This window comes from Trachypithecus francoisi, unplaced genomic scaffold, assembly GCF_009764315.1.
Source record: "Trachypithecus francoisi isolate TF-2019V2 unplaced genomic scaffold, Tfra_2.0 Lachesis_group13, whole genome shotgun sequence".
Classification (NCBI taxonomy): Eukaryota; Metazoa; Chordata; class Mammalia; order Primates; family Cercopithecidae; genus Trachypithecus; species Trachypithecus francoisi.
Window position 1 is genome coordinate 21,617,212 of NW_022681458.1, and position 25,431 is coordinate 21,642,642.

The 25,431-nt window shown below is 55.0% G+C and overlaps 1 protein-coding gene across 1 annotated transcript in view; it reads right to left on the reverse strand.

Annotated features, from left to right (window-relative positions):
* The window catches only part of SPEG (striated muscle enriched protein kinase), a 58,385-nt gene extending 41,523 nt beyond the window's left edge, over window positions 1-16,862 (reverse strand). The window contains 6 exon segments of the mRNA XM_033230116.1: window positions 110-292; window positions 638-781; window positions 2,668-3,965; window positions 6,796-7,132; window positions 7,215-7,304; window positions 16,475-16,862. Of these exon segments, the coding sequence (XP_033086007.1) occupies window positions 110-292; window positions 638-781; window positions 2,668-3,965; window positions 6,796-7,132; window positions 7,215-7,304; window positions 16,475-16,862 (2,440 nt within the window).
* Between the last annotated feature and the right edge of the window lie 8,569 nt (window positions 16,863-25,431).

A 25,431-nucleotide genomic window follows, 5' to 3' on the forward strand; every position in this document is an offset into this window, starting at 1 on the left:
GGGGAGCCCGAGCTCAAGGCTGAGAGTAGGAAGGGAGGGGGATTGGGCCTGGGCCAGGGAAGAGTCACAGTTTGCCCCCACCCAGTCCCAGGGTTGATGGGCTCCCTACCGGGTCTCACGGTCAGTGAGGCGGCACAGGTGGCCTGGCCCAGCTCGTTGGTGGCAGTGGCCATATAGCTCCCGGCGTCCGCTGCCCTGGCCTCCCTGAGCAGCAGGGTGTGCCGCTCACCCTCAGCCCGGAGGAGGAGGCGGCCCTCGCTGCGCAGCGCTGACCCATCCTTGTGCCAGGACACTGTGGGAAGGCACGGGGACCCAGCTCGCCACGGCCCACGGGCACCCACCGAGAATCTCTCACTCCTACCCAACACACCACACAGGAGCCCAAACCTCTCCTCTCAGCACCCCAGGGAATCCAGAAAAGTCCACCCTCATTTCAGGAAGCCCAGGTTGCCCTCCCCTCTCTCGGGGGTCCTGGGAAATGTCCCTGAACACACACAGAAGTCAGGGCAGCCCCATGGAGGGGATAATTTCCCTCCTTCCCACCCCTCCCTTGGAGGAGTCGGGGGGAACCTCCCCTTCCCTTCTCACACGCCCCCTCCCAACCTTGACCTCACCTTGGCCCAGTGCTAGAGCTCACCTTGGGGCAGGGGGTTGGCAGTGACGATACACTTGAGCAGCACATCTGCCCCTGGTGCCACCACCACATTCTGCAAGGGGATCTCAAACATGGGAGCCTCTAGGGGCTCTTCTCCAGCGGACACGTAGGAGTCATCCGAAGACTCTGTGGGACACAGGAGTAACGGGATAAGGGGCCATGATCCCTGCAGGGATGACAGCGGGAGAGGGAGTCATGGTGGCCTGCATCCTAGAAAGTCAAACCCAGACAGGGGGGCTTCTAGAAAGCAGGGACTGGGGGAGAACAGGTTCTGCCTCCTGAATGTCGGTAGGGAACAAAGGAAGTCAGAAGGAGCATTCTCAAACAGGTCAGGGCAGCCTTGACTCCATGGTAGTCTGACTGTTCCTCAACTTCATCCACAGTTAGAGCGTTGGCTTCTGGAGGAAGACAGGACCACACTGCATATGTCTTTAATACATCAGCCATCGTGTATGGCGTACCACGCCCTGTGCAAGGCACTTGGAGGGGCACAAGCTTTCAAACAGACAAAGCACAAACTAACAGCAACCCAAGACTTAAGCAATAACAGTGGTGGCACAGGGCAACACGAGGTGAATTGTCAAATGTGTGAAGGCATCAGATTCACAAAAGTGAATGGTAGGCGGTCTGAGAGGCCTACGAAGATCAGATTTGATTTCATCCATTCACCAAATAGTGACCCTGTACTCCTGGCATACTGAGTACTGTACGGGTACCAAGAACACTAGAGGAAGGACCATGTGGTCCCTGCTTACAGGAAGCTCATACACACAAAGAGATGACAAACTCCACTGTCATGGGTCTCTCTGGGCATTCTCCAACTCTGACATTCCGTAAGCTAGATAAAGGATGATGTATATAGCCAAAAAAGCAGTGAAAATCCCAATTCTGCTGTTTTCTGGCTACAAAACCTTAGGCAAATTAGATAGCCTCTCTGAGCCTCAGTTTTGTTATCTGTAAGATGGAGGGGATAAGACTCTGAAACTGACATATAGGCTGAAATGAAGTAACATCTGTAAGGGCCTAGTTAACACAATCCTGGCACATGGTTGTGTGTTTGTAATAATGGTGGCCAGGAGGATGATGGACAGGGGCCTAATTATCTCTAAAGATTCTGAGGTGGTAATATTTAAATGCAAAATAATTTTGATGAAGAAAAATACAGAGTAGTAAGTGCAATGAAAGAGATCCTGGCAGGGTCTCCCAGGAGCAGCAGGTAGAGGCATCTATTCTGGAGGAGCAGTGGAAGTGGGTCAACGACACCTTCCACCGCCTCTCTCTAGGAGTAGGCCTCCAGTTGATGCGCAGGATGAGGGGTGGGGTGCAGAGTCATTCTCCTGTTGGTGATGTTGGTCACCACCCATGGGAAGGTTGGGAGACAACACACAGGCAGTCATTGTGTAGGGACCACAGTCAGCTCAGCCATGCAGGGTGTAAGCCTAGGTGAGGAGGCTAGAAGGGGAGGCTGGATGGCCACACATGGATCAGGGGATGGTGCCGGGGTGGGAGAGGCAGAGTAGAGTTATCAGGCATAAAGCGTGTCTGTAACAGGAATTTGCAAATTATTTCAGACCATCTACCATCTCTCCCCAACAGAGGGATTGGGGGCATGAAGGGGAGCCTTAGGCTCCCACCAGTGCATCCCCCACAGTACTGGTTCTTGATCCAACAGCCTAGCGGGCCACTGGACCCAGGGGAGCTATGGCGGGCATCTGGGCACCAGTCTTAGCTCACAGCCTCACCCAGCCTCCATCACAACACTCACGCTCCGCCTCACCAGTGGCAGTCCTAGCACAAGGACTTTCACAATCCTTCACTCAAAGTGGAGCCTGTGTCTGCGCCTTTGAGCAGACACAGGCAAACCCACCCTTGCAGCTGACTAGCAGCCCCAGGCGAAACCCCCGACCGAACCCCCCTCACCTCCCCCCGCTCCTGCTGAGCCGTCTTGCTCTCCACAAACGCCCCCCACCGACCTGGTCCAGGCACCTCGTCAGCCCTCCCTGAGGCCTTACCGAGCTCAGGGGAGGTAGGCCGGGCCCGGCGACCTTTGCCCTGGCTGCGGGCCCCTCGGCGGTCCCAGGGCCCCCAGGGACCGTCCTCCTCCGGCCCTCTGCGCAGCCTCTTCTCTGCCTCGGGCCCCGCCCTGTTCTTCTCCAAGGTCTGGGGTACAGCAGCGCCCTCCAGGCCCGGCGTGGCCCAGGGCAGGAAGCGCACGGCCTGCGCCGGGGGCTCCCGCTTCCGACCAGGGGGTGCTTTCGTCCTGGCCTCGGGAGGATCGGCGGCGGGGGGCGACACAGGGCTCCTGCACTCCTGGATGGCTCTGCTCCGGGTCAGCGGGAATTGGTCCCGACGCCTAACCTCCTGCTGCGGGCCTTCCCCCGGCTCTGTCCTGCCTGCCGGCCCGCGGCTCCTGGGCCTCCCAGGCTCGTCCCCCGGCTTCCCCGCGCTGCTCGGAGGGGGCAGCTGGGCGGCGGCGGGGCTCACGGCCCGCGATGTCTTGGGGGTGGAGGGTCGACAGAAGAGCGGGGGCTCGCCGGGCTCTCGAGGGGATGGGGCGCGCTGCAGCGTGGCGCGCAGGGACTCGTGCGAGCGCACCAGCTCCTCCCGCGACGTGGAGCGGCGGATGCGGCCCAGCTCCTGGGCGAAGCGCAGCTCGAGGTCGGAGGCCGGGCTGCGCTGCCGCGTGCGCTCGTCCAGCGAGGCCGCTTTCTGCTGGAACAGGCGGCGCCGCTCGGCCACGCTGCCCGGCGCCCGCAGTTCTTCCTGCGAGGCCCGGGGGGTGCCCCACGGCGCTCCGCGCTCCGACTTGGGCTGCTCCAGAGAGCGGGCCTTGCGCAGGGGCACCCAGGGCCGCAGGGGCGCCGGTGGCGAGTCGCTGCGCTCCAGGCTGCGCCGTCGCTCCTCGAAGAACTGCAGCTTGTCCAGGATGCGGGAGCCGGCGCGCACCAGCCTAGGCGAGCGGCCCAACGCCGACAGGCGGCCCGAGGCCTCGCTCAGTGGCGTCTGGGGTCGAGATTCCGCAGTGCCCGCCAGGGAGGGCCCGGAAGACTTGGACTTCTTCCCTCGCTTCTCTTCGGTAGTGGTGTCCTCGGGCAGCACAGGCTCCTGAGTGCGGCGGTGGGGCGACGTGGGGGTGGCCGCGGGCTGGGCCTGGGGTCCCGGTGGGGACCGCTTCCCGACCCGAGGGGACGGTGGGGGGAGCAAAGCGGATTTGGAGGGAGGCGGCTGAGCAGGGCGGCGTGGGGCTTCGCTGGCCAGCTGAGGCTGAAGGTCGGGCTCCTCCCTGCGCAACCCGCTCTGAGGGACGCTGCTGCAGAACCAAGATGGAGAGGGGTAGAGGATTCAGAGGACCTCCTCTCCTAGACCCTTAGCTTGTGACAGGAATTGGGTGGTGGGCATGCTGGGCAGGCTTGGGGGTGACATGGGCCAGATCCTCCTGTCCCCCACCCCCCACCCCCACGAGGAGCGCACAGCCAGAGCAGGTGCTGGGGAGAGGCCGGCGGCTCTGGAACCCAAAGATTGGGCTAATGGCTGGGTCTTGGTACAGACTCAGCCCTAGGACTCGGGCCAGCCAGCCTCCTCTCCCCAGCCCTGGAAGCCGAGAAACAGCGGAAACAGAACTGAGCATGAGGGAGAGAAAAGAATGAGACTTAGGACCCAAAGGATGAAGTGGGGAGGGAAGACAAGAAGGTGGGGTGGGGAAGGGCGCTCTCAGGAATGCAGCTGCCCACTCATTCCAGCCCCCAGCTGGCCCCCACACCCCTGCCCATCATCAGCAGGGCACACCCCTTCCTAGTGGTCCCTGGAAGCCAAGCAACAGCCTCCTGGACCACGCACAAGCCTTTGGGGAGCAGTGTCCCATCCCTAGGATTCCCTAGCTGCTGTGTTGACCTGAGCCCATACCTGCCGCCACCACCAGCACTGATGGGACACAGCAGGTGGCGACGGAATGCCCAGGCTCCTACTCCCCTTGCTCAGTCTGCCCCCAGGATAGGCCTTTGACTTGCGCTTCCCCTGGGAAAGCTATCTTGAGTCCTTGGAAATCCCCCCTGAGAAGCATAGAAGGCCCCCCACAGGGGTATACTCTGAAATAACTCAGCTCGGAAATAGCTACTAAGTGGGCCTGAATAGGGAGTGTGGGCGAAAAGGAGGAGGGAAGGAGCCAGTTACCCCAGAGTATCTCTCTCACTTAACAAAGCTTTGGTGCCCAAGAGAACTGGGTCTCAGTTTTCCCCATCTGGACCCTTGCCGGGGCTGGGGTGGGTGAGGAGGCACATCACACATAAAGATTATAAAGATTAGCAAAAAAAAAAAGGGGGGGGAATTAGATGTATTATTATACCTGACACATTAGAGAGAGCTTAATAAAAATCTGTAAAATGGCTCATTGAATATTTCCTGAGTGCCAGGCTTGTACCAAGTGCTTAAAATGCATTGAATCATTTAATACTCACAACAGCCCTGTGAGGTAAGGACTGTGATCACCCCCATTTACAGATGAAGAAACTGAGGCGTAAAAAAGGTTAAGTGCCTTACCAATGTGACACAGCTGGGAAATGATTGGTGCTAGGATTGAAACCCAGGCAGTCAGAATCCTGAGCCCTTATTCCCTCCAAAGTGTCTGGGTTTCCAGGGGCACAGAAGGGAGGACAAGTAGTAGGGTGCCAGTCACAAGCAGTTCTAGGGGTCCCGAGTTAAGGATATTTTAGCCTACCTGAGTCAGCCACCCACATGACAGACCTGCCTCTGACTGGGGCTAAAGGGGACGGTGGCAATGCAGAGTGCCCTGAGAGACAGAAACCCCAGCCAGCCACCTGCAGGAAGGAAGTGTCTTCTCTGGGGGAAGGGCCACAGAGTCCCCAGGAAAGGGCCTCTGGGAACTGGGTGAGGCCTGGAGAGAAATTGAGGACAGCAGAGGAGGCCTGTTGCTGGCAGCTCTGAGCTCCAGGCCAGTCTCTGTACCATAGACATCACTAAGGAAATGGGTTCCTCCTAAGTTGCCATAGCAACTCCAGGCTCTGGCTGGGGCCTGGTAAAGAAAGGCAGGAGGGAAAGGCAAGCCCAGGGCACAGGAGCACCGGGTAGGGCCAGGAAGATAAGCCAAGGGAGCCTCCCCCGGGCCATGCCATGGCCCAGCCCTGGCCCTCTCCCCTGCCCACCACTAGCCACTCTAATCACCCTCAAAGCAGCGTCCCCCACCAGGCCCCTTCTTTCTCCTGCATGATAGTGCCTGCCCCCACACCCATACCCATCACAAACCAGGCCCCTCTCAGCTCCCCAAATGCCCCCAGTACCTCTATCATCAGCCACTCCCCTCTTCCACTATAGCACTCCCTCATGTATCTGCGAACCCCAGATCTCCAAAAATGGCTCCAGTGCCTCACTCCAACACCTCCGCTCTTCACACTCCCTCCCAGGACAACCTTGAATCCCACCCTCAGGGACTTAGGGGTTTCCCATGAGAGAAATAATTGCAAGCCCCCTGTCACCATCACTCCCACCCTCTCCCTCCAGCCTGGCCCCATTTCCAGCCCTTCCCTTTCCCAGCCCCCTGCCGCCCCCAGCCCACGGCCTCCTGCTTTCACAGGCCCCTTGCCCCATCTGCCCCTGGCCACCTCACTCTCTTCTCTCTCCTGCTTGCTGGCTTGTTCCCCTGCTCTCTCCTGCTCTCCCGGGAGCTGCCGTGTGGAAAGGTTCTGTTCCTCCCAGAAAAAGGCCCACATGGGAACAGGAATGTGCAGAGAGATGAAAAGGCAGCAGCTGCTGAGACAGCAGGCACGGAGGGGGCCCCCGGGTGGGGGGAGGGATCCTGGGGACAACTGGAGCCTGAATGAGTGAGGCAGAAGAGGACCCCTGAGAAACTGGAGATCTTGGAGGAGACAAGGAAAGGACAGAGGGTCCAGGAGACCATGGAGATGGCATGGTGAGCCAGGACAGGTGGGAGCAGGGGGATGTGGGCGGTGATGGCTCAGGAGGAGGAGGGAGCAGTGTGGGAAGATGGAGTGGCAGCAGGGGGTGAAGAAGTGCACAGAGAGATGGATGGGGCAGGGTGATGGGTGGAGGCTAACGGAGCAGTGAGGGCAGCGCAGGACAGCATGGTGAGATGGGGCAGTTCAGGCCCAGGTAAGGCCGTTACTTACACGTGGATAGAGAGCGCCCGTCCTCTGTACAGGCTGAATGCGCTGCCGTACAGGTCACTGGCCACGGAAAGGCTATCCTCTGACCCCCAGCTTGCGCCCACCAGATTAGCTCGAGATGCCCGCACCAGCGGCTCCACCCCCAGGTGCCGTGGCCCGGCCCCGGTTGCCTGTGCTTGCCTTGGGCTGCCCGGGAGGCGGCGGGTGCCACCCCCACTGCCCGCTTCCTGCTCCAGGACCGTCTGCCCGCTGCCCCACCAGCTCACTTGCTCTTCCGAGGTGCCTGTCACGGAGGTCGGGGGTGTGTCCAGGGAGGTGCCCACCAGGGTGTCAGAGCCCCCTAGAGAAAGGAGCACCATGAGACTGAGGCACCCCTTGTGGGAAACCCGCCTGCCTGCTCTTTGTACACCCCAGGAGCTCACCCGTGGGGGTGCTGAAGGCCCCGTCATCCCGAAGCTCCAGGCGCTGGGTCCCCTGCACATCGCTGATGTCATCCTCAGCCGTCTCTGAGTCTGGAGAAGAAGGGGTCTGTGTGGGCAGGGCCCTCCTCCCTCTGCCTCCAACTCTTCCCTATTGCCTTCTGCCTCCCTGCCAACAGCAGGCTCCATCTTATCACTGGCAGGGCTGCCAGCACCTCCTCTCTTTTGCTCCCCATATCCCCTGCCTAGCCTGGGCTGCTCAGGATAACCCCTCCCATGACAGTGCCGTGGCTCCATCTCTGGGCCCCTGGTTACTCACATTTACCTCCGTAGGGCCCTCCAAACTGCCACCCCCTCCCCGTCTGCCAATATCTTAATGGATTATCAGGGCCTCCTCCCATCTGCCTCCTCCCCTTGTCAGTGAAAGCTTAAGCCCCTGTGCAGCCCCCAAAATCATCAGGTCCTAGGTTCCAAGGTGCTAAAGTCTGGGTTCAAGCACCCCAGGAACAAAGAGGAGTCACCTCAGAGTCGTACCGCCAGGGCACTCGACCAACCGCAGGGCCAGCCTGTCCTCTACCCCAAACCAGCTGGAAGGCATCGGGTGCAGCTGAGGCAGGGTGAGGAGAGGCCGGGGCCAGGTGGGAAAGCAGGGGACGCTGGGGGCTAGAGCAGGAGCCAGTTTCCTACCGTAACTTTGCTTTCTGCAGGAGCGGAAAACTTCGCTTCCATAGGAGCAGCAGGAGAGAGACAGGGACAGACTGTTATCAGAGCGTTTGTGGGGCAGGGCATGGAGGGCAGTCAGGACAGAAGGGGAGTGAGGTACCCAGTCTCCAGAGGTGCCCTGTGGCAATGGGTTGGGAGGGAGATACCTGGGATGTACCCGGCACTGGGGACCCCCATACTTGGGCTGGTTATTCCAGCTGCCCAGTGGTTTTGGTATCCTTGGTACTTACTGGTGCCGCCACTGGCCCCACACACACACATACACACACACACACACCTGTTTGTGTTCAGTCCAGCTGCAGACCTGGGCCTCCCATTAGGAGTCAGGCCCACCCTCTATTACAATATTTGCATTGTGCTTTGACCCCTCCTTGCAAACCAACCCCTTATCTGTCTGCATCATGATGTGACAGGCACCTTCCTCAAGGTCCCTCTCTTCTACTGTTGAATTGTCCTAAAAAATGCCCAGTGGTTAGGTTAGGAGCAAAGGTTCCTGGGAGTATTTTCAACTTTCCCAGATTCTATCAGGTTCTGTGCCTCAGTTTCCCTCTGGCTGCCATGACAAGCAGGAGCCACGTACTGGTTGCCAAAGCATGGCAATGAACTCCTTCCCACTAGGCCTCACATGGAGAACAGGGCACCCAGTGTGCTAGCGAGCCGCCCTCCCTGCTGCCTGGTCCTTTCTCAGCTGTAGGGCACAGGGGGCCTGATCAGGTGGGTGGTAGATAAGTGTGGGGTGTGTGGGAGGGTCCCACATCTCATGGGCTGTCTTCAAGGGCCTTGATGCCTCACAGAGGGACAGGGACCAAGAGGAGGAGTAGGCATGGGCTAGAGCAAGAACGCCCACGGTCCACGCACCATGGGTGAGTCGGCCAAAGGCCCGGCGGGAATGGCCGGTTTTCTGAAAGAGAAAAGCCAGAATGAGTAGTTGAGGGGGAGGCTGTTCTTAAGGTCCCTGTGCCTCCCATCCAGTACTGCAACATCAAGCAGAAACTCATTCCCTGGCCAGTGTGTGTGTGAGAGGGGAAGTGGGCAGAGACCCAGAGTGACCAGCTTCCCGGGTAGGGAATGGCTCCCCTGCCTTCTTCCAGGGTACCCAGCTGGACTCTTGGGAGGAGCGGGGGAGGAAGGAGAGAACGGCAGGCTGCAGGTGGAAGCTGGAACATCCCACTGGACAGAGGCTCACAGCCTGGGACCAGGGCAACAGCCCCAGAGAAAGAGGATAGAAGACGAGGTAGTCAGGCTCAGTGAGGAGGAGAAGATGGAGATGCGGGGGGGCAGGGTGCTTGAGTGACTGGGAGATGAAGGAACCGGGGCACAGATTCCTGCTGGGGGAGGACAAATACCTGGGTAGGTTTGGGGGAGGGATGATGGGGGCAGAGGGCCAGAGCCTCACGAATGCAGGAGGCCCAGGTGCGCGGAGGACAGGGCAGGGCTTGGGGAATGTGTTGAGCTCAGCGCGGATCCGTGTGCGTTGCATTCAGGAGCTCCGGAAGATGGAAGGCTCCAGAGTGGGGGGCTGGGGCAAGCCGGGCGGGGGGCCGGGGCCCGGGGTTGAGGTTGGACAGAGGAGAGAGAAGAAGGGGTGGCAAAGAAGCAAGTGGGCGCCCCACGCCGAACGCTGCAGCGGGGGTCTTCCCCGGTGGTCGCGGGGATTGCGGGCGATCGAGGAGCGGGGGGTCTGCCCTTCAGCGCGGGGAGGGGCCTGCGCGCCCAGGACGCAGACCCGGGAGCCCCTAGATCGCGCCCGGCCCGCCGCCCTCAGCGGGGCTCGGGTGGGGCAGGCGCGGCTCCAGCGCCCCCTCCACCGGGCCCAGCTGCGGTGACCCGCCCTCCCTCCGGGGCGCCCAGGCCTCCCTGCCCCCTCCCGGCGCCGCCCGCCCCCGGAGCCCTCACCTGGAAACGCTTCTTCACCCACAGCTTCTTCATGGCGGGGGAGGGGGCCGGGCCCGCGGCCGGGCGAGGAGGGGACGGGCGGGGGCGGGGCGGAGTCGGAGGCGGGGCCGGGGGCGAGCTGGGGAGCTGGCGGGAGCCGGCTCGGGTGGCGGAAGGAGCCCGGGGCCTCGGGAGCCGGGTGGGGGTAAGGCGGCGACGGCGGCGGCAGCAGCGGCGGCGGCGCTGGAGTCCGCCCCTCCCTCGCCAGCCTGCACCCCACTTGGGGCCCCTTCCTTGTCCTGTCCCCCTGCTTACCCCGGGGCGGCCCTCACCTGCCTCCCCACACGACCACCAGTCACCTCCTGACGCCGAGAGCCGCGGACCCCCACCCTGTATCTGCCTCCGGAGCCCTAGGCACATGAGGAAACTGAGGCACAGAAAGGGGTGCAATGGCCCCTAGCTCAGGCCACTTTCTGGCAGCCCAGCGCAGCCTCCTCCCACCCTCACCTCCTCCCACGGGGCCTCTCTGGAAGGTCAGCAGCATCTCTACTTGCTCATTCCACAAACATGCGCGCACACACACTGTGCCAGGCAGAACCGAACTCACTGAAGGGCACAGCGCCGGGTGGGGGCGCCTAGGTCAAACGCAGGGCAAGGGTCCTGGCGGGTGTGGACTGCGTGTTAACATGGACTCAGACTGTGAAAACCCCCAGGCTTCTCAAGAAAGCCAGAGAGGGCTTTATCTTACCTTACCTCTCGACTGTCCCATGCGCGGCCCCCTACCCCCATCCATTCATACACACAAGCAAAGGTGCACAGAGGTACCCCCATTATTCACAAAGTTGGCCAGTATTCTCACTCACAGGGAGGCACACGCACCACATTTTTTGTGTGTTCCACCTGACCCCTGCCCTGTTCAGCACTATGCACACTTGGCATACACAAAATTCTCTCCTCCCTGTGACCATCATAGCTATGTTTCTTCAGCAGTTACTACGTGCCAGGCACTTTACAAATGTTACCTCGTTTACAAAAACCCCATGAGCTTGAAACCCTTATGAATAATCCTATACCCATTTAACGGACAAGTGACTGAGTCTCAGAGAAGTCCTATCACTTAGACAAAGCCATACAGGTGCTGGGATTCCATGTGTCCTGGAGATGGGAATTATCATCCCAGTGAGCACAGGGAGTGCCGATACTGGTTTCTGAGTTGTGACTACTGAGTAACTATTAACAGTTATTGCATGTTTGGTATGTACCAGGCATTGTGCTAAGCACTCTATGTGAATGAGCTCAGTTAATCCTCATGAAAAGAGGAAGACTGAGACACAGAGCAGTTACTTGCCCAAGGTCACATTCAATAAATTGAGGGAGCCAGGATTCCAACGTAGGCAGATGCATGAGAATCACTTATGCCCAGGAGGTGGAAGTTGTAGTGAGTAGAGATCGCACCACTGCACTCCAACCTGAGTGACAGAGCAAGACTCTGCTTCAAAATAAATAAATACATAAATAAAATATAGGGACAGACTGATGAGTTTTATTCAGCCTGCACAATGTTTGGGCTGGGGCAATCCTGTCTGAGCTCAGCACACCTCCCTCATTATCAGTTTCTCCTTGACCCCTGCAATTATTTGAGTTTGTGGGCCCTTTATTTTATTTTAGATTTCTTTACTATTTTAGAGACTAGGTCTCACTCTGTTGTCCAAGCTAGAGTGCAGCGGTGCCATCATGGCTCACTGCAACCTTGATCTCCTGGGCTCAAGAGATTCCCTCCACCTCAGCCTCCTGAGTACCTGAGACTGCAGCTGCATGCCATCATGCCCAGCTAATTTTTTAAAATATTAAGTAGAGATGAAGTCTCATTATGTTACACAAGCTGGTCTCGAACGCCTGGGCTCAAGCTATTCTCCAGCCTCGGCCTCCCAAAATGCTGATATGATAGGCATGAGCCACTGTACCTGGCTGCTTTTTTATTCTAAAGTTTAAGTCATGTTTTGTGCATCCTGGGTGCATACAGGTGTTCTTGTTTCCTAGAGCATCAAAGCAAATTACAAGTACAGACATATGCACAGGGACATGTGCTGAGAGGGCATATATGTGTGTCCACCTCGTTCCAGCCAAAGGACCCTGGACACCCATGGGCACTTTCCCTGTACACCCCTAAACACACCCACTCATAAATGGGGAGCTGAGTGAGGAGAGGGGGTAACTTGAGCCCCTGTTCCCCAGGAGAATCCGAGGGGCTGGCACATTCCATGGCAAAAATAACCAATGGGCAGCGGGGGTGAGTGACGGGACAGCTGGGCCCAGGAGGGGCGGGCAGGATTCTGTGTTCCTGCTCTGGGTCGGCACTGCTCACTCTGAAGGGCTGGCCTGGAACGTATTCTATGGGTGGGCCTCCCCAGCTGGTCCCAGGTTGCCCCATTTTTCTCCCATAGCTGGGCAGCTGTGTCTCCCTGCCACTCACCCAAACCCAGACTTCCAATTTCTGCACTGCCAGCATTTCCCTCTAACCAGAGAAAATTCAAATCTTCATCCTATGCCACAAGCTCCCACCCCATCTCCCTTTTGTCTCCTCTTTCCTGACTCAGTTCAGTTTCTCCCTTCTCCCCTCATTTACCACCCTGCTCTGTGTTTCTGACATACTATGTAATTTACCTATTTACTATGTTTATTGCATATTGTCTGTCTCCCCTCACTAGAAAGTTATCCCCTGGAGGACATACATTTTGGTATCCCTCAACCCCCTGACTCGTGTATGGAAAGCACATAGTAGGCACTCAATAAATATGGGAGGGGGTGGCAGAGCTGCAGGTGGAGAGGGTAAGCAGTGATGGGAATGGGGACAGTAAATCTTCCTGCAACTGCTTCCATTCATCCAGCCTTCCCTCTTCTCTGTCCTAACCCAGACTCTTTCCCAAGAGGTCTTCAGCCAGAGGAGTGACCATCTCTCGTTCCACTCAGGATTCTCCCGGAGAGGGTCCCAGAGCTCCTCTCTGCTCCCACTCTGGCCTCTCCTCCACTCGCTGGTCGGCACTTGGTCTACGTGGATGTTGACGCTCCCCATACCCTTCCCAGCTCCATACTACTTTCCACCTGGCTTCTCTAGCCAGACATTCTAATTTCCAGGTGAAAAAGAATAACTGCAGAATATTCCTCAACACAGGTTCTGGTACATTCCTCCACCCTTTCCTTGCTTAAACTGGTCCTCTCTCCCTATCTGTAAGCTCTCCCCTCCAAGCCTTCAAGTCCCCAGGATGGTTCATTGCCATGTATTGATCTCTGGCCCTTCTGATTAACACCAGAATCTTCCAGACCCTGCCTATGAAGCTCCAATTAACACACCCTGTGAGCATCATCAGTTCACCTCTTCTCTCAAAAGTGCCTTCTCCTGCTTCCCCTCTGCCCTTTACTGCAGGTCTGCCCTTCAGCCACACATGCACACCCACAGCTTTGAGGGTAGCACTTGTGCAGGTGGGAGCCTGATATTTTGAAAAAGAAGAATGCCTGCCTATCTTGGAGATTAGGCCAGAGATTAATTTGGGGATATTGACAGAGAAAGATGGTGACGATGACAAATCCTTGACAGTTTTCCCACACTTCTCTTTCTATGGACAGGCAGTATGGACCCAGACTCAGATACCTGACTTTCAGACCTAGCTCTGACACCTCACTAGCCATGGGAACTTGGGTAAATTTCCTCTTTGAACACCAGTTTCTCTATATGAATAATGGTCATAACAGTAACCTAGGGTTTGGAAGGTTAAATAATTAAATGAGACAGGGTACTTCTACATGTTAAGGATTCTACAAGTATCCTGCATTTCTGCCATCTTCACCCGCTTTGTTTCCTATTCTTTCCTCATTTCTACATCCCCCAAATATCAGCACCACCACCCCCAGTTTCCCATCCTCCAAACTCTCCAGGCTGTAGCCCACTCGCCTTCTCATGACCCCAACCTCCCAGAGCCATGCCCAAATCCTTCCATCCTTGAGCTAACATATCCGGCTTCAGGAGTGCCAGGAACCTAGCATCACTCTGTCTTATTGAGCCAGCAATCCCAGCCAGGAAAGCGTGTCCTTCCCTCTGCAGCCAGGTCCTTGCTCGGCTTCCTCGAGTACCCTGAAGTCCTCCTGCTGTTGTTTCCAACCAAGAAAGTTTTCCATGAGTAAGTCTGAGCAATGCCGAGCTGCTTGCCCGGCTGCCCTGGAGCAGGAGCTACCACTGGGCAGGTACTGGTAGAGGTGGGCAACAGAAGGGATAGGAAGGCAGATTCACCCAGTCAGTCCCCAGCATCACCAGAGCAAAGCCCCTCCCTCCTCCAAAGCATATGGGATAGGTGTAATAGTTATACACATGGTTCTTTGCAATGGGACAGACTGAGGCCTCCACCTGTTCTGCTACTTTCTATCTGCACAATCAGGACATGTTCTCAAAGGTTATTTGCTGCAGTCCAATCCTCGTCCTATTTTCATATGAATGTCAAAGGGCCCCTGATCCGGCCCCACAGCACCCAGGGCCCTTTTCTCACCCCAAGCCTCTCAAGCCTGCTGTTCCACCAGAGCAGCCCAGCCTGCACACTGTCTGCCTGGCCTCTGTCTAGGTATGTCCAGCCAGGCTCAGCTCTGCTGACCACACCACCAAGACTGCAGACGGGCTGAGCAAACAGCCCTGCTGGGGGCTGTCACACCTCATCACCGCTTCCCACTTTGAGGGACCCAAGTCAGGCCAGGAGGCACCCATCTTGAGAAATGCCAGGCCTGGGCCAATCATATGGCAGCTACTTTCCCAGCACTCTCCCTCCCTTTCTCGCCCTCTCCTCTCTCTCCAGAACTTCTTGAGGAATACAAAGCCCCCAGAGCCAAAGCCAAGAGGACTGGGTTCTTAGCTCTGGGATGGCCATAACTAGCTATGTCTCTAACTAGACTAGTACGTCTTAGGCAGAGCTCCCTGATTTTTGGCCCACAGTGTCCTTGCCTGTGAAAGGATGTGTTTGGAGCTGCAGTTCTCTGTGGTCCTTTCCAACCTTAAATAACATTATAACTGTTACTCTCCTTCTCAGCTCTTTCTTTCCCTTCGCTAATGTCTCCTCCAGTCTTATTGTCGTCAACTCATCTATCTTACCCTTTGATCTATGTTCTATTTTCAGTCCCCTTTGCCCCTGGGGGGACCAGAGCTGAGATCCCCAAGGAGTCCACGCCTTCCCCAGCCCGAAGTCTGCTAGAATGCACCCCATCCCCTGATCCCAGGCTCAGGAAGCCTGTACCTGTCCAGGTGCTAGGCCAACCAGGAGAAGCCAGCCATGGTTCTCTCTGGCCCAGGCCTGCCCACAGAGACTCAAGGAAGGTGGGCAGAGCAGGGCTGGGGAAGAGGAGATGCTGATGGAGAGAGGCCACCCCGGCTCCCTCTCCTGACTCGGTTGTTCCCTAGAGACTTCTTGCCCACCTGCTGCTGAGGGCTTTCCTCCCTGTGTCTCCTCCCCAGCCTCCAAGGATTTACCCCTGCACAACAGCACCCAGGGGAGTGACACGTCCCTCTTAAAAACGCCCAGGGGAGTGAACCCCCAGCTCCTTGCCATCTCTCCCAGCTGTAGCCTACTTTCTCAGAATTCTGTTTCTCAGGGCTCCGCCTGCCAAAGGCTCTGCCTTTGGCTAGAGAAGAACCACTTGGCTTACTGAAGGGCTGAGGAAATCAAAAAGGAAGCCCCAAAACGGACCCAAGGCTAACAGCCCTGGCCTGGCCTCCATGGTAGCCCCAGCTGGACCATGAGCACTGGGCCCAGCCTCCTGCCCTCCCCTTCTGCCTCAGGCCCTCAGTCTTTTCTTCACATTGCACCTGGAAATCTATGGGCAGGGTCAAGCACTGGTCCAGAGCATGCCCCTTCCATGCTCTGGAAACATCCACCCTAGAAGCTCAGGTAGACATGGTCCACGAGCTTCCCATACCAGCTCCACGTGCCCATACCTCACCTGTTTGCACCACCACACAGAATCCAGAGCCCTCCACAGCGCCTAAGCAGGCACACGCCTGCATGTAGATTCTCAAGCACTCACCTCCTTTCATGCCCATGGGGCCCTGGCCCTGGCTCCACCTCCTCCGACCCTGGACCCTGTTCACACGTGGCCACCCATAGGCCTCTTCCACCCTGCCTAGAGCTGACCACATCAACCCTGCCACAGCAATGGCCTGCAGGAAGCTCTGAGCCATCCCTTCAACAGTGCAGCCTGGACCAGAAGAGCTGTCCCCCTCCTTCGGACATGCACTCCCTTGTTAAGGGGCTGATCGGAGTGTCAATCTCACGTTTAAATTATGGAGCTGAAGGACATCCTTTCCCCCAGGAGGCTTTTCTCTGCAGGAGGATGAGAACTTCTACCCCAGAATTACCTGAGAGACTGGAGTGGGTCTCAGGCTTGGCTTACCAACTGCTTGCTGCCCCTTGACCTCTGACCTTCCTGTGGGGAGCCTCTCTACCTTGACACCCCATTCCCTGCACTTGGCTCTTCATCTCACTTCTGGGCCCGGGCAGCCAAGAAGCCAGGGCACCTGGGAAGAAGGCGGAGGAACCAGTATCCAGTACCTTACCCACGTGGCCTGGGCAGCCCTTCTCTACCTCTGAGCACCCCGCCCCTGCCGGGCGCGGACCCCACCTCCCCATTACCTCCGACCTCCAGCACTGTGAGCACCGCCTCGCAGGAGGCCCGGCCCCGCTCGTTCTGGGCCGTGCAGCTGTACACGCCGGCGTCCTGCGCCCCGCAGCGCCGCAGCCACAGGCAGCTGGGCTCGGGGGCCGGTGCGGGCAGGAGTTGCCCATCCCGGAACCAGTGGAGGCTGGGTTGGGGCGTCCCGCTCACCACCACCCGCAGCCGCACGTCGCTTCCAGCGCACACCGCCGCGTTCTTCAGGGGCCGCAGGAAGACCGGCGCCTCGGCCACGGCCGCGGGAGCCCCGCCGCCGGCCCCCACCTTGGCCCTCTTCGGGGGCACCCCGGGGCTGGGGGGTGCCCTCATGCCCGCGTCCTCCCCTCGCGTGCCCCGGGCTTTCTGCATGACCACCGAGAGCTGGGCTGGGGGGACGCCGGAACTGGGCTGCCACGGGGGCACCCGCGGGACGGTGCCCTAGGAGACGATTCTGGGGGGCCGGCGGCCTGTCTTCCTGCTGCCCGCCCGCCTTCGGCCTGTGCTACCCAGAAGGTCACCGGGGCGGCCGGCGATTGCGCCTGGGGGCTATTTTTAGGCCCCCCGGCTCGGGTTGCGAGGGAGCCGTGGAGGGAGGGGGCAGCAGAGGAGGGACTTGACTTCATTCGGCTCCTTCTCTCCCTCCAGGAGCCCCCATTGCCGGCCCGGCTTAAGGGAGTCCCTGGGTATTTGTTCCAGGCTCTCTCCTCTGTAGTGTGCCTGGTCCCCCATGACCCACTGCAGGGAGTCAGGTTATCTCTGGGCTTAATCCCATTTCCCTTCCTCCCTCCTCTCAGACCCCTCATCCCTGCCAGACTCGGCTGGGAGAGGAGGAAGAGGAACGGTCCTGGTGAGATGCCTGAGAGGTGGATTGGGAGGCAGGCCCAAGTAGAAGTGAGCAGACAGCTCCGAAAAGTGACCATGGCTTCCCCCAGCGCCTCCATTACAGCTGGCGAACAGTAAGACCAGGAGCCTGGGAGTCAGGTGGATTGGGGCCCCCAGTGCGCCCTGCCCTTACTTGCTGGGTGACACCAAACCTCTCTCAACCTCCAAGTCCTCATCTGTAAGAATGGGTGGTGGAATAGGGTTGCAATAAGCAGAAAAGAGTGGGCAGGACATTCCAGGCAGAGGGAACGGCATGAACAAAATGAGCCTGATGAAAATAAAGGCGTTCTGGGAATTAGAGAGGTTTGGAGGGATTGAACCGCAGTGGGTGGGGTGAGTGGAAGAAGGGAGGTGGGGCCTGGAGAAGGCTTTGGTTGCTAAGGCTTTGGTTTCTCTACCCTGAAAGCAGGGGGCGCCCCTACACAGCTTTAAGCCTCAGAAAAAAAAACGGTGGGAGCTGTGTCTTAGGAGGATCCTCTTGGCGGCCACAAAGTGGAGGATGCATAGAAATGAGGGCCAGTTCAAGTAAAGGTGAGATTCCCAGCCTCTTTGCCCCACACTGGTTCAGTAGCTGAGCTGGGAGGAATCTGCACATATAACAAATGACTCAACTGATTCTGTTGTGTCTAAGTGTTGCACGTTGAGAAACATCAAGAGTCCAGATGAGACCTTTATGATAGAACAGTTCTGTATTTTGGCCGGGCACGGTGGCTCACACCTGTAATCCCAGCACTTTGGGAGGCCGAGGTGGGTGGATCACTTGAACTCAGGAGTTCAAGACCAGCCTGGCCAACATGGTGAAACCTGTCTCTACTAAAAATACAAAAAATTAGCCGGGTGTAGTGGCTCATGCCTGTAGTCCCAGCCACTCAGGAGGCTGAGGCAGGAGAATCACTTGAACCTGGGAGGTGGAGGTTGCAGTGAGCCTAGATGGCACCACTGCACTGCAGCCTGGGCAACAGAGTGAGACTCTGTCTCAAACAAACAAACAAGCAACAACAATAAAAAAAAAAAAAAAAAAAAAACAGAATAGTTCTGTATCTTGACAGTGGTAGTGGTGGTGGTCATGTGGATCTACACAAGTGATAAAATTGCATAGAGCTAAATGTGCATTTGCGTTTGTACACAACACTAAGAGTGCATGTAACACTGGTAAAACTTACAGAAGGTAGGTGGATTATACCAACCCCCCTTTCCTGGTTGTGATGCTGTACTATAGTCATACAAGATGTTGCCCTAGGAGGAAACCAAGTGAAGGTAATGCAGGATCTCTCTGCATTATTTCTTATAATTGCATGTGAATCTACAGTTATCACAAGGTAAAAAGAAGTCCAAGTAGGAGACCCAGGCCTGACCTTTAGCCCCGAGGGATGAAGCCCAGGAAGGGCTGAGAGGAGCCATGAGTATTCAGAGGCAGAGAATGTTACTCTTACCCTTGCCTCCTCTTCCCCATCCTCATTCTGAAGTCAAAGAGAAAGAGAGCACGTGAGAGAGTGTGTAAAAGGTATAGGAGGAACCATTTAAACACTGAATTACATCCATAGAGATTAAGAACCCTGAGGAATAATTTTTTTTGTAGTTTGCATACATTAAAGCTTTTTTTTTTTTTTTGAGACAGAGTTTCACTCTTGTTTCCCAGGCTGGCATGCAATGGTGCGATCTCAGCTCACTGCAACCTCCGCCTCCTGGGTTCAAGCAATTTTGCTGCCTCAGTTTCCCGAGTAGCTGGGATTACGGGCATGCGCCATCACACCTGGCTAATTTTGTATTTTTAGTAGAGATGAGGTTTCTCCATTTTGGTCAGGCTGGTCTGAAACTCCTGACCTCAGGTGATCCACCTGCCTCAGCCTCCCAAAGTACTGGGATTACAGGTGTGAGCCACCACGCCTGGCCTAAAGCTTATTTTTCTGTGAAGTGCAGTTCTCTGGGCTTTGATAAATGCATAGAATCATGTATCTGCCACTCTAGGACCATACAGAGCAATTCCATCACCCCAAATATTAGCTCATGTATCCCCTTTGGAATCACAGACTCCACCATAGATCCCCTCCACCAACCCCTGGCAACCACTGATGATGAATCAAATTCTAAAGTGTAAATTGAATTCTATCTAGAAGGTGAAAAATGGGGGAAGTCATTGCAAAGAGATGGTACATCAAGAGAAAAGGAATAGAGATTATTTTGAAAAACAAATAACCCAAAGCCACCCAACACTCTGCCTCTAAATGTGTGTGGAATGCACTGTAAATGTTGGCTGGTTAGTTGGTTGAATAAATGAACCATGTGGGCTGGGAGCAGTGGCTCACGCTTGTAATCCTAGCTCTTCGGGAGGCCGAGGCAGGTGGATCACGAGGTCAGGAGATCAAGATCATCCTGGCTAACACGGTGAAACCCCGCCTCTACTAAAAATGCAAAAAATTAGCTAGGTGTAGTGGCTCATGCCTGTAGTCCCAGCTACTCAGGAGGCTGAGGCAGAGAATTGCTTGAAACCGGGAGGCGGAGATTGCAGTGAACCGAGATCACACCACTGCACTTCAGCCTGGGTCACAGAGCGAGACTCTGCCTCAAAACAAACAAACAGACAAACAAACAAACAAAAACAATAAATGAACCATGGGATCTCAAGCAAGTTACCTAGCATCTCTAAGCCTCAGTTTCCTCATCTATAGAACGGAGGTAGCACAACTCAGGGTTTTAATTATTTATTTGTCCATAACTTTTTTTATTTATTCATCCACAAATATTTTTAAGTTCCTAATATGTACTGGCACTGTGCTAGGGACTAGGAATATAGCAGTGAACAGACGAAGATTTCTGCTTCCGTGCTTTTACTTGAGAAGAGAGACAAACAACAAATACAAAGAAATAGGCTGGGTATGGTGGCTCACGCCTGTAATCCCAGCACTTTGGGAGGCCGAGGCAGGCAGATCACATGAGGTCAGGAGTTCGAGACCAGCCTGGGCAACTTGGTGAAACCTCATCTCTACTAAAAATACAAAAATTAGCCAGGCCTGGTGGCACACGCCTGCAATCCCAGCTACTCAGGAGGCTGAAGCAGGAGAATTGCCTGAACCTGGGTGGCGGAGGTTGCAGTGAGCCGAGATGGCACCACTGCACTCCAACCTGGGCAACAGAGTGAGACTCCATCTCAATAAAGAAAGAAAGAAAGATAGAAAGAAAGAGAGAGAGAGAAAAAGGAAGGGAAGGGAAGGGAGGGGAAAGGAAAGGAAAGGACCTATAAAGACTGTTACAAGGAGGTAAATACTGTGGACAAAGCTTAAGGCAAATGTCAAGTGTGGTGGGAGATTGCACTTTCAAATAGGGTGTGGCTGGAGTTGGCCCTACTGGGAACATTTGAGCCAATCTTGAGTAAGAAAGCAGATGATGCAAATGTCTGGGGAGGGCTGCTTCTGGCAGAGGTGGAAATATGCCTGGTGGGCTCCAAGAAGAAGGCCAGAGGGAGCAAAGGGTGGAGGGAAATGGGTCAGACAGGCAGCAGGTGCCAGATGGCCTAGAATTTTGCAGGCCATGGTGATTTTGTTCCTGGTGAAATGAGAAGTCATCTTAGGGTTTGGAGCAGAATTACATGATCTGACTTACGCTGTAGTGATGGCATTAAATTATTATATTAAATATTCAAATGAATATTAACTATTTAAAAGAGCCTGGCACATAGCCTGGAACATGACTTGTCTTCTGCCTTCCTAGATCCGTAATTGGGGCATTCGTTGATTTGTGTTCAGGAGTCTGTGGGCCTGGGTAGGGAGGGCACAGGTCCATGCGAGTCACTGGTGCCCTCTTCTGGGAGGAGCCCACACTAGCTGTGACAGCTGGAAGCCGTCAGACTCTGGCCAGGTCAGGCACTTGGGACAGCTGGCTGCAAGTCACTCGTCTGTCTCTTAATGTGGGCCCCACAGTGCCCTGCAGCCTGGCGCCTGGCTGGGTGTGTGTGCTGCCAGTCTGCCCTGCCTTGCGATCACAAGCCTCTGGTGTCATGGAAAGAAAACTGAGCTCCAGAGGCCAAGGAGCCTGGGGCCCAATCCTCCTTTGCTACAGACTGCTGTGTGACCTTGGCAGGTCACCCTACCTGTCTGGAGGTACCACCGGGCACTTCTTAAGCCATAATGACGTACCACATGCCTGGCACATGGGAAAAATCTCAGTAAATGTTCATTGAATCAGTGAATAAAGTGGGGATCATCAGCCCCTCCTGGTGAATATTTAATTTAGAGAAAAGTAAGCAAAAGTGCGCAGTAGGTATTCATTCATTAAGTATTTAAATATTTAATGAGTATCTACTATTTTTTCTGGGCATTCTTCTGGGCACTTGGGATACAGTAGTGAATAAAATGGATAAAAACTCTACCCTTAGGTAGCTGACATTTTAGGTGTTAAATCGAAGGTTATTGATGCATTTGCAGATGTGCCTTGGGGGAGCTTGTGGTGAGAAGAAGGAGGGAGGGGATGAATGAGTAGGATAGGACAGGGGCCTCAAGGGACGGGGGGGAAAAGGTACCTGGAGTGGACAGACAGACAGGAAAGTATCTGCTGAGCCATCAGTCCTGGCATACGGTGTCTGTCTCCACAATCCCTTCCGTGCCATCCTGTCCACTGGGATCAGAACTGGTCTGGGCCTGGTCCCTTGTGTCTGGTGGGAAGCCAGTCAGCATTCTATGAGCCCTGTTACTTCTTGATGTTCGGAGTCTTGAAGGGTAAAACGCCAGAGGCCAAGGAGCAGGAAGAGACTTTGCTGTGGAGGTGATGGGGTATGTGTGGGTATGTTTTGGGGAGGGACACACTGAAGAGCTGGTTGTCTATATACGGCCACACAGGACGCAAATTTTTATTTTTTTATTTTTAAGAGACAAGGCCTCACTCTGATGTGCAGGCTGGAGTACAGTGGCGCAATCATACCTCACCACAACCTCAAACTCCCAGACTCTAATGATCCAGCTGCCTCAGCCTCTCAAGTAGCTGGGACTACAGGTGCACACCTGTAGCAACCCCTGCTTGCTTTGTTGTTGTTTTGGGGGTTTGTTGTTGTTGTTGTTGTTTGAGACAGAGTCTCGCTCTGTTACCCAAGCTGGAGTGCAAACTCCACCTCCCGGGTTCATGCCATTCTCCTGCCTTAGCCTCCCAAGTAGCTGGGACTACAGGCGCCTGCCACCATGCTCGGCTAATTTTTTTTTTTTTTTTGTATTTTTAGTAGAGACAGGGTTTCACTGTGTTAGCCAGGCGGGTCTTGAACTCCTGACCTTGTGATCCACCTGCCTCGGCCTCCCAGAGTACTGGGATTACAGGCGTGAGCCACCGCGCCCCGCCCCTGTTGTTGGATTTTTGTTTTGTTTTGTTTTGTAAAGACCAGGTCTTGCCATTTCCCAGACTGGTCTCAAACTCCTGGGCTCAAGTGGTCCTCCCACCTTGGCCTCCCAAAATGCTGGGATTATAGAAGCCACTGCAGCCGGCTGAAACCCAAATCTTTTTTGGTTTGTATTTGCCCATTCCCTGGGTACTTTTGGTCACTGCTCAGCTCTTAAGAAGAGAGGCAAAGATTAGAACCAGAATTTCTTTGTTGTTGTTGTTGTTGTTGAGACGGAGTCTCGCTCTGTCGCCCAGGCTGGAGTGCAGTGGCCGGATCTCAGCTCACTGCAAGCTCCGCCTCCCGGGTTTACGCCATTCTCCTGCCTCAGCCTCCCGAGTAGCTGGGACTACAGGCGCCTGCCACCTCGCCCCGCTAGTTTTTTGTATTTTTAGTAGAGACGGGGTTTCACCGTGTTAGCCAGGATGGTCTCGATCTCCTGACCTCGTGATCCGCCCGTCTTGGCCTCCCAAAGTGCTGAGATTACAGGCTTGAGCCACCGCGCCAGGCAGAACCAGAATTTCTAGTTCCAGATAGGCTGTGCTCAAAGAATCCTTCCCCCGCACTGGGGGATAGAGGGTGGTTCTGGGCCTTCTTTCTTCTCTGGGGACGAGTGGGTAGCAGTCACAGGAGACAGGTGTGCTGAGGAGGAAGAGCTTTATTTCAGAATTGTCCCCAGTTGGAAGGGGCCACAAAAGAAGCGGTGAGTTCTCTGGCTCTGGAGACATTCAGGCAGAGTTTAAGGAATGCTCATGAAGGATGTGGGGCAGGGTCGAAAAGGGAGTTTCTGCACCACAAGGATAATTGCCTGGGAGCCTTCTGAGGTCTGACTCTGAGAGCCTGAGATTTCTACATTCCTTCCACCTTGGTGACTAGTCTGTACCTAAGCATTTGGTGAGGTGGGGGCGGGAGGGGAACTGCCTTCAAAACCTCCCCTAACCCATGTGTCCCTTTATCCTTTGTGGGACAGGTAAGTGCACATAACTCATTCAGGGAAAAGAAGGATTCCAGAAACTACTCACAGATATACACACCCCCTCTAATCCACCTGGGCCCAGCCATGTCCAGGTGTTTCCAACACAGAGAAGCTGGCTCAGACTCCAGGGGCCCCAAGAGGCTCAAGAATAAGAAGCCCCTTACCCATCCCTCCTCCTCCATCCCAGTACAAAGACATTGGAAATGAGACATTCAATTTTATTTCCTGTGAGGGTCATTGTGGAGTTTCTCTACAGGTTGATTGGGGTAGTTCTGGGGCCTGTAGGGTTCACCCTATTTGAGGACTAGGGGGAAGGAAATGACCATGAGTCACCAGTGGCAGAGGGAGGGGACCCGGGGCTACACCCCAGCTCCTCCCAGGGCAAAGCTGAAGAATACAACAGAGAAGGGGCCTTCTTAGAGGGAGGGGTGACTTGTGAGCCAGGGCCACATTAAAGAAGGGGAAGAAAGAGACACCAGAAAGGCTTTTGGAAGTTTCTGGAAAAGTCAGTTTGGAAGGTCAGATTAAGGACCTTAAGACTAAAACCTCCTGAGGTTTATTTCACATACAAACTGTCTGAGCTTATTATCTTTGTGATCTCTACCCTCCTCCTGACTCCTTTAAAGGATAATCCCTGAAATCTCAGAGGAGAAACTTGAAGGCTGAGGCCTACATGGATCCATCATTTCCTACATCTTTGATCCCCTAGAATATATTTTTTAGAAGAAGTAAAAGAGAGACAGACTTCACTCTGCCCCCTACCCTACCTCTTAGCTATCCAAGTGCTCCAAACCCTATACTGTGTCACTAATGTTTCCCCACACATTCAAAATGCCTCCTTTAACTTATGTATGTCTCATGTATGTGAGTCTTGTTCTAAACACTCTATTTTGTTCATGAATATTTGTATATTTCCTCTTCATTAACTGTTAATTATCATATCCTTCTAATAAATTTTGATGTTTTATTCTATGATTTCCTAATTTTTTTCCTTTTTCTTTTTTTGAGACAGAGTCTCACTCTGTCACCCAGGCTGGAGTGCAGTGGCACAATCACAGCTCACTGAAGCCTTGACCTCCTGGGCTCGAGCTATCCTCCCACCACAGCCTCCCAAGTAGCTGGAACTATAGGCTCATACCACCATGCCAGGCTAATTTTTTATTTTTTGTAGAGTCAGGGTCTTCTTACATTGCCCAAGCTGGTCTCAAACTCCTGGGCTCAAGAGATCCTCCCGCCTCGGCCTCCCATAGTGCTGGGATTACAGGTGGAGCCACTGTGCCCAGCCTCCTAATTTTTTTCATATGTCCTACACTCCCCTCCCATCTTCTCCAATTCTCTTAAAATTTTTATTTGGTATTTTAATTGAGATTGCATGGCATTGAAATTATAGATGAATGGAGAACGAATTGACTTCTTCAGAGTATTGAACCTTCTTATTGAAGCACAGAATAATGTTTTTCCAAACATTATTTTTCCTGAATTGGCTCCTGTGTATAAAAATGGTATTGGAAAGAGTTAATAGAAAGAGGCCACTGGTGCACATCTTAATCTCAACACTTTGGGAGGCTGAGGTGGTAGGAGGAGCAATTGAACCCAGAAATTCAAGACCAGCCTCGGCAACATAGAAAGACGTTGTCTCTACAAAAAATAAAAAGTTAGCCAGTCATGGTGGCGTGAACCTGTGGTCCCAGCTACTTGGGAGGCTGAGGTGGGAGGATCAC